The sequence below is a fragment of the Conger conger genome, chromosome 3 (genome assembly GCF_963514075.1).
Source record: "Conger conger chromosome 3, fConCon1.1, whole genome shotgun sequence".
Lineage (NCBI taxonomy): Eukaryota > Metazoa > Chordata > Actinopteri > Anguilliformes > Congridae > Conger > Conger conger.
The window spans coordinates 37679622-37689216 of record NC_083762.1 but is presented as its reverse complement, the minus strand read 5'-3'; the positions used below and the strand labels follow the sequence as shown (position 1 = coordinate 37689216).

The 9595-nt window shown below is 42.6% G+C and overlaps 1 protein-coding gene across 1 annotated transcript in view; it reads right to left on the bottom strand.

Annotated features, from left to right (window-relative positions):
• Positions 1 to 9239, bottom strand: part of pfklb (phosphofructokinase, liver b) — a 17580-nt gene extending 8341 nt beyond the window's left edge. The window contains exons 1-10 of the mRNA XM_061233761.1: positions 9013 to 9239; positions 8108 to 8181; positions 7725 to 7802; positions 4932 to 5121; positions 3559 to 3724; positions 2280 to 2324; positions 1522 to 1630; positions 1191 to 1286; positions 760 to 852; positions 287 to 412 (exon numbers count right to left, since the gene is read on the bottom strand). Coding sequence (XP_061089745.1) covers positions 287 to 412; positions 760 to 852; positions 1191 to 1286; positions 1522 to 1630; positions 2280 to 2324; positions 3559 to 3724; positions 4932 to 5121; positions 7725 to 7802; positions 8108 to 8181; positions 9013 to 9097 — 1062 coding nt within the window. The 5' untranslated portion in view covers positions 9098 to 9239. The remainder of the gene's footprint in view (positions 1 to 286; positions 413 to 759; positions 853 to 1190; positions 1287 to 1521; positions 1631 to 2279; positions 2325 to 3558; positions 3725 to 4931; positions 5122 to 7724; positions 7803 to 8107; positions 8182 to 9012) is intronic.
• Positions 9240 to 9595: the final 356 nt, after the last annotated feature.

Below are 9595 nucleotides of genomic sequence, written 5' to 3'. Positions count from 1 at the left end.
TCATCTCACAGAGATTGACCTGCATTTACAGTGCATTACAGCACAGGCAATGTGCACAACATTTCATACCAACATTTCTACAGTTTGAGCCACACATCTCTAGTTCACTACATAATCAATGTGACATGCTTGGATAATTCATTCCATCACACAGATGTTTCTAGAGGTTTGTTCATCTCACACAGTCAATGCTACAGTTCAGCATATATGCCTGAGGCTTCCCCATCACAGGAGAATGGGTAGGTTTGTTTTTCCTGCGGGACACAGCGGGGAGGGCAAGGCTTACCATCTGCACACACTCCATGAGAGGCAAGCGCATGGCTTGGTTGCCTGAAAGTCCAATGACACAAGCTGGGGTCTCAGGTGTAGCCTCCAGTAGAGCTACAACCGCCTCCACACCCATTTTACTGCTCTGTGGAGAGAGAAAGACAGATTCAATTAGTGTAGACATGCACACACACACACACACACACACCTCTCCCACACACCACCGACGACTGATTTACTGTGCATATTCACAATTAAACGATATAATAATTGACCATCGTTGAGAAGATCTTTCTATTTTATAGTACACAATTACTATAGGTTTGTAGTGCCCTGGTTTTTCTAAACCACATCAGATCTGCTGACTCGTATGCTTTCTGCGCACACATAAATGTTACACAATCTGGCCTCGAATGCGTGTCTCAGTCATGCGACTCCCATCATGTGATCTGGCACCCCTTTCTGTGAATGACAGTTACGGGCATGACTCACCAAAACCCTGTCAAAGGCAGAGGGGGTGCCACCCCTCTGCACGTGACCCAGCACTGTCACACGCGTATCGTACCCGAGCCGCTTTACCACCAACTGCAGAGAGAGAGAGAGAGAGAGAGAGAGAGAGACACAGACAGACAGACAGACAGACATACATAGTGGTTACATTACATCCATCTGTCTGAAGGAAAATGCCCATTAATTTTTTTTGGTGCTTGGTTTACTTGCCACGGCTGGTATAAAGACATCAAACTGAACTACTACTAAAGTTGTTTCTGATCATTGATTCATATATTTCACTTGTAGAAGCAAAATATCATAATATCTGAAATGTACCTATCCAGCCAAAAACTCCCTTTTCACCCTCCCCTGAAAAAGACAGTGGTGTTCAGGCGTCTCACGGTAGAGTACAGAAAGCATGACAGACTCACATCCTTCACGTAGTTGGATGTGATGGGCTTGCCACTCTTCTCGATGGCTCCCTCTGCGATGATGACGATGTTAAGTCTGGAGCCCTTACTACGACTCTGCACAAACACAGGATGTTAGACAGGGAGCTTCCTTCATCTTATCTCCCTGATACAGGCATGCATCCCAATGTCACCTCTTTATAACCATTTCACCTGCCCAAAACAGACATGTGCCATATTACACCTGCCCAAAACAGACATGTGCCATATTACACCTGCCCAAAAAAGACATGTGCTATATTACACCTCCCAAAAGCAGGCTTATATCCCATTTCACATGCCCCACTTTTACCTCCCCGAGACGGGCACACATGTGGTCCTCCCATCCCTCCTCAGGAGGGGCCTCCGGGATGAAGAGCCAGTCAGCCCCCGAAGCCAGTGCTGACACTACAGCCAGATACCTACACACAGTATGGACACCAGTGTCAACTTTTCACTTATTTTAGCTGATGCTTTTATCCAAAGCGACTTACAGGACATTGATTAGACTAAGCAGGGGGCAATCCCCCCTGGAACTATATGGGGCCTTGGTCAAGATCTTTCAGTGGCTACACTGCGGCTTGGACCACCAACCTTCTAGGTCCCAGTCAAGCACTGTAGCCACTAGGCCATAGGCTGCCCATATGCCCAAAAACCAGTAGTATGTATCTGGTGAGTAGTTTGGGTGTGTTTTTGTAATGGGAAGCTAGTTTTAGCCAACTCCAGTTATTAATAAACACAGTTGTATTAATTGAATCTTGAACAGTTTCAACATTGTCTTTTTATAAAGACAGTTTACTCATGAACTGAAAATCTTTTTAACTCTGCTTGAGCATTATATTGCTGATTCATGCCTTCAAACTTACATTTTAGTGTGTTCTAATATTAAATATTCATGTTAAATAAATATACATTTAATTTGCACATACACACAGAAAATCGTTATCACAATCATTTTCAATGTTCCTTTTTGACTTGCTCCCACTGGTGTAAAATGACATTGACCAGCCGTCCTAATGCTTCCTTTGTTTCCACTTGATATACCCTGCGTGTGCACGGAGCAGGACTCACCCGCAGTGTCGACCCATGACCTCCAGAACAAACGTACGCTGGTGACTGTAAAGCACAACACACACGATCACGTGAGCTTCAACTCCAACTGCCCCCGCATTTTCACACACACACTGAGGTTTGAAAATCCATACGACACACATCTATTACGTAGCTCAAAAACAATAACATTAAAAGCGTGTATGGCTCTCCTCACAGGGGACGACACATTTCCCACAGAGACCAGCCTGAGCTGTGTTGTGCTACAGAGACACCAAGTGCTGTTCCAGACCAAGAGCTGTCCACAATCCTAATAATCACAGCAATCTACATCCTCGCCTGGTCTCATAACATTTGTACAACTAAAATAACATTTGTACACTTAAATATCAGTTCAGGTAGAACTACCACAAATCATTTACTAAAAAATGCTGAACATGGCATTCAACTGTTTACAAAAACATGAATAAGTTGTATGTTAAATAAATGGCAATCCTCCAAAAGTAATAAAAACCGGAAAATAATACAAACACACATACACAATATAATTCTCATTGGCCAAGAAGGCAGGTCAAGATGATTAAGTCCTCCCTGCACAACACGGTACAATATCCAGGTTCAACACTCCTAATTAGTGTATGGTTCAATATTTCAGCAGGAGGTGAAGCTTTTTTTCTGTTATCTATTTTAGTTAGTAAATCTGAAAGGGGGTGTTAGGATGCGCAGAGACTGTTCTGTTTGGTTATGTTTTCTTAACTGCATGAATGGGCACTACGACAACAGCCTGGGAACACGTCCAACCACAGAGGGGCAGGCTTGGCTAATGCTAAATAGGAAACAAGTGAACCGTGAAAGAGAAAAAACATGAAATTTGAATGAGAGGTCTGTACTCTCTCAGAGGAATGCATTCTCCTGGCACACATCCCACAATTCACCAATGCCAGTGAATCTTAGTAACTACAGGAAGACCTAGCTAGTAAACCACAGTTTCTGAATTCTGTCTATCACTAATTGTTAAAGCTAGTCATTTGTGACTAATCATTAACAAGAACATAGTCCATGATCATTATTATCATAACGTTACAGAGGAATTGTAAAACGGCTATATACTGAAAATAATCCTTGGGCATGCATGCTGTCCCACTAATAATACTTAAGGTTTTGTAATACAGTGAGCCAGTGAAAAGCTTAGTAGCCCATCAAGCTTGTTAGTGAAAATGCTACAGCATTAGAAATAAAAATGCAAATAGAAATGTGTGCATTATATAGGGATTGGTAGAGGCGTGGCTGTAACTCTGACCTCTGGGCAGTGGTGGTAATGGCGTCAGTGATCTCCATGATCCGGTGGAGGGCAGAGTCTGCACCAATGGTCATGTCCGTGCCGCAGAAGTCATTGTCAATAGAGCCCACCAGGCCAACGATGTTCAGATGTGTGTGCTGTTGAGCCAGATAATTTGTGATCCTGCCTAAAACCCAGAAGAGAAAGAAAGGCAACACGTTACACTGGGCCTACAACACAGACACATACACATTTAAAACACCACGCTAAGCCTACAGCACAGACACGTACACATTTAACACACCACACTAAGCCTATAACACAGACACACACACACACATTTAATACACCACACTAAGCCTATAACACAGAAACAGATACATCTAATACAAAACATTAAGCGTACAATAGAGGCAAAGACACATTTATTACATCACAATGGGCACCATACCGGGTCTACAACAGAGACAGGCAGATTTAATACACAACACTAAGCCAACAACAGAAACCTATACACATTTAATACACCGCACTGGGTCTATAACACAGACAAGTACACATTTAATACACTACACTGGGTCTATACCACAGACAAGTACACATTTAATACACTACACTGGGTCTATAACACAGACAAGTACACATTTAATACACTACACTGGGTCTATAACACAGACAAGTACACATTTAAGACACTACACTGGGTCTAGAATAGAGAGACAGTCACATTTAATACACTACCCTGAGTCTATAACTGACATGGCTAACACAGTGTACCAAGTCAGTAACACACACAGCAGAAAACAATGTGCTGTCTGTGTTTGAGTCAATTTAACACAGAAACGTACATTTAGGCTTTTTACAGATGCAACGTAAGTGCATACATACAGTTTTAGGCTGATGCCAAGTCACCGGGGTGACCAATATCAGTAGGTTACTACATCAGATATAAACAAGACTTCATGCACCCCTGGCATTAAAGTTGATGTTCATGCTGAGACAAATATTTTCTGTTTATATTTCAAGACATCTTTATATTTCACTCGTTCATAGAATACAACATTTTATCAATAAAATAGTGAATTACTTTTTTGAATGATTACCCACAATGGAAAAACTCCACTCTGTTGAAACAGCTGGTAGCTGGTTGACCAGTTCAGACCAGCTCATGGAGCTCAATATAGTTTGACCATCTCAAGCTATGTTTTGAAACATCTGGTAGTTGGTCATTTCCAGCTGGTCATAACTGGATTTTACATCAGGGCACTCCTGGTATTAAAATAATGTGTCATTCTTTTAATGCCAAACTGGAATGCGACTACACTAAACTGTACTGTACCGCATGGACGTGATGGACGTTTTCGAGCAGTAAACGGTCATGGAGGAAGGCCCACCTTCCTTGACGAGTTCGGCCAGCAGGCCGCTCCACTCGCTGCGGAAGATGTTGGCCCCGGTCAGGCTGCCGTCCCCGCCGCACACGCACAGGTTGGTGATGCCGCGCTGGACCAGGTTGAAGGCGGCTGCCAGACGGCCCTCGCGCGTGGTGAACACCTTGCAGCGGGCGCTGCCAATCACCGTACCGCCCTGGAGGAACAGCACAAGCTCTCCACAGGAACCAGGACCAGACAGCTGACAGGGTAGGTGTATCTGTTATGCTATGGAGCGTAGGATCAGATCTAGCTACTTAAACAGTGATGATGCCAAGTCGTCAAGGTGGCGACCAATATCAGTAGGTTACTACTGTTGGGATTACTACATCAGATATGAAGAATTTCACACACCTCTCACACACGCATTATTGCTGATGTTCATGCAAAAATGATTATAGTTGAAGACATTCAAATGCTATTGAACTGTTGTGTACTGACTTCAATCATTCCGGCAGAGTATCATGCTATGGATGGTCAGGCCACCTGCATCCCTGACACCACCGGGGTGCCATTAGTGAAATATAGGCAGCTGAATCACGTGCAAAGTAGGATGGAAACCCGTAAGAATACCCTGAGCTCAACAGGCTCATGGCACATCACGGCATATTCACAAGGCTTGAGTCAGTATCCAGAGACAGGGAAAGAGCCAAAATGGAGTCATTCAGCAGGTTTGCAACTTCAGTAGACTGAACCAGTGTACCATGAATGAGATTGGAAAAAAATGACACTTCACTACTAGGACTTGTGGTTAGTTTGAATGGCCAAGACTGATAGACTGCTCACAATGATGCAAAAGAAAATGGGAGACGCACTTTCTCATTTGTGTCTAGAGCAGGTACATTGCAACAGTGGTTCATGGCAAAGCAAATAAACACACACAGACAAGGCCGACAGAACACACCATCCAAACAACTCCACAGTCTAACAATAAGCCTAACAGAAAGCAGCATTACACACAACGGCAACAAATAACCAGCCGCAGACACGGGACTGTGTTACATTTATTTATATTCATTTACATGTTTGTCACTACTAATGCTGAGCGCTGTGAGAAATCAATGCAAACCCAGAAACAAGCTGAAGCCAGTTATTCCCACTGGGGAAAATAACCCTTGTCAAATGCAGTCTGTCAACAGCTATTCAGCCAAACTGGTGTTAATGAGCACTGCTACAGCTCATGCAGCTCACCTTTCCGGCTAATAACCAATTAGAACTAGACAGAGGAAGAGAGGAGAGAGAGACGGAGGAAAGAATGAGTGTGCACCGGAAAAAAACACCAAACAGTCGGATAACCGCAGTATCCACAGAGGAACTCAACGCACCTGTCATCAGGAACAAGATGCAGCGCTAATTAATTATTTAAAAAACAAGTGCCATTGGGTGGCTCCTCCTGTGAACTGTTCTCTAGTATGCGGATGGTCTCCATGGTCTGGTACTGAATCCTCACTGTACCAGTGCTGACTGCAGACAGCAGCCCAGCAGGATGCCACATACCTGGCCTTAGACCACAAACTAGCTTAAAGACAAGCTGAATTTAAAATTAGAGCAGCACTAGTTTCTGCGATATGATGTAAACACGAGTGAAACGGATATTCTGGGGGAATTTTTGAAGGGCGGGGAGTCGATTTGACTGACGTCAAAAGAAAAGTTCTCAACTCCAGTCCTCAGGACCCACTTGCCAGAAGGTATTTGTTGTAACCAGGAAGTGGATGGAAAAAAACCTTGATGTGAAAAGACACAAGTATTTCAATTTTGTACATTTTTTGAAAATATATACTATAAGGGGTGTTAGCAGGGTTATGCCGAATTGGCGAAATTGAGGAAAAAGTGAATTTTGATTTCAGCTTATCTTTAACTGGTGGACTGACAAGTGTAAAAAGCAGTAGCTTGACACCGTATGTTTTGGAGGAGGGAGTGTGTGTGCGCAAATTCGGAGAAAAGCAGGGCTTAAATGAATAAAAAATATATAATTTATATTTAGCAAAGATTTTCCCACTAACCATTTGTGTAGACATGAAAGCATGCCGATCATATTCTGATGCTCTCTTTCAAAAACAAAAAAGCAAAAGCAGTGAATTGTGTATTTCTTTATTGTAAGAAGTAATACGCCTGAACCATATTATTAACCTACCCTGGTGTGTACATGATCTTCAGAGACTAATGTACATCACAGCTGGGAAAAACACAAAAAAAATGTAACAAAAGAAACACAAGAAATGTTAATGAAACAAGCCATTCAGTCCATCTAGGTTCATAATTTTGCCTACAACCTCATAGTGGTGTGCACCCAGCACTGTGTGAAGCCTCATACTGATAACCCCAAAATCGCCTGCTTTTATTTTCATTTTCCATTACTGCATTATCACATGTACAGTATCTCGGATGACTTCAATAGTTTACAATGGTCCTTTACTGAAGTGTTCAGTCCATAGTTTAACAATTCATTCTCTTCAGTTGTTTTAAATCGCATTATCAATGCATAAGAACAAAACACAGAACTGCTAGGGTGTGCCATTTAAGACGCCTCAGACTCATAAGCGTCATCTAATGCACATATCCTCTCTCCTTGTTGCCTGAGAGCTAAGAGAATGCTCTTAAACTCCTGACAAACGAACTGCCTTCTCCACAGTGTTTCTGGAATATTCATCTCAATCTGTGCGTTTCATTGCCAGTATTCCTGCGGGCTGGGGAATAATCTCAACAGGGCTACTGTACATGGAGACTCAGTCTTATCTTCTTAAAAAAAGTATTGCTTACCAGCTGGATGATGTTGGTCACACTCTGCCAGTTGGCAAGCTTGATGTTGTCACCTCCATCCACCAGCCCTTGGTAACCCTGAGGGAATTTTTTATATTATATAGTTTATATTGGAAGAATTGCACATAAAATCCACATCCAGTGGCTATAATCCTGGTTTAAGCAACATCACTATGGGGTTATGCATATTACAAATTATTTTAGGGGTAAAAACAAACTAGCAAGGGACTCCGGACCGGATCTGTGCCGGTACCGGCTGAATTTGGGCCACAATTAGGGCAGATCCTGCCCGGAGTTGCTTGCTATCCAGGTAAAGGGAATGCAATTTTGTGACTGTTCATTTGCCTACACAATAGATTGAAAACTTGGTGAGAGGAACACACCTCATAGATGAGATAGACTTTGGCTCCCACATATATGCCCATCCGAGTCACTGCCCGGACTGCTGCATTCATTCCTGTTGTATAAAGTTAATGTCTAGTTAACTGGCTGCCATTATCACCAGGACACTGTTTATGCAATTCAAAAACTGTTCAACCATTTTTAAGAATATTGTGCGCACTGATTAGGTTAAAGGTTGAGCAGCAACATAACCTTGTTATTACCTTCAGTGCATAGTGCATACATTATTACCTTGATGGCATATGTATCAACATGCAGTAGCCTACAATTAAAAAGGAATATGTGGATGTCAATTTATCCAGGAAATAATTTATCAATGTACACAGTACATCTGGCAGTTGACCATGACAAAGCCAGACTCCGCCTGCGTCGCAGGAAGAAACGAAATCCAAACGCTTCCTGACAGCTGGCACGTAGAGAAGGCTATCCACACACCCAGTCACGTTAAACTGAGGTTCATTCGGTCGCAAAGATTGCAGCAGTTTACGAACAAGCATTACCAGATATGACCTTAGTAGTTCCTAGATAACTACTTACTGCTGTTACTGATTTCGCTAAAAGGTCAGTAACATAAAACAAGACTAGCCATAGCACAGCTAAATGACATTATCTCTGTCACAAACGAAACATGGCAGGGAAGCATAAGCGTATGCCCTCCATGCGTGTAGAGTGCTGCTGCACCGATAGATATCGTTCCAAGCTCGGCTGCAAGCAATATAGACTTTCCCAAGCAAGCTAGCATTGTTAATTTAGCCTAGATATTATTTGACATACAAAATCACAAATGCTGTAGGCCTACTATATATTAATAAGCAATGTTCTTCAGCAGATCACTTGTCTTTGGCTGGTTCACGTGCTGAATACGAATACGCAGATGTGGGTCTACCTTGCGCATCTCCTCCACTTGTCAGCACGGCGATGGCTTTACCAGCCCCCGTCATTCGTAGCTTCTCCAAATCCACAGACGCCATGTTGTAGGAACGACTGGAAATCTCAACCGCAGATTATTTTTCTATAAAAATGGAGAATTGCCGATCAACCCACTTCTTGAAAGAAACTATTCGCCCCCCCTCGTACGTTCTCTTCGGCTTGCTTTTTTCCTGCGAGAACAGTTGGCTCCTCCCAGCCTGACTTAATATAGTGAACGGGGATTGGTTCCTTTTCCTATTCGGCTCCTTCATTTTATCGAAGATTCACGCTATTTTTATCCTCAGTTGCATCCTACACAGTTTGGCCTACACGTTAGAGCCTATATGATACTGGTTACAAATGTGTCAAAATGAAAAATCAGCCACCTCACCCGATAATGGATAGGCTTATATTGTATGCAGTTACTAACATCTACTGTAGATAGGAATTAATGTTTTTGTAAATTCAGTTTGCTCTCACCACCAGTTTTAATAAGATACCCACAACACTGCATGTTTTTACAATCCTAAAATCTTAGATATTCATACATATAGGGCAAA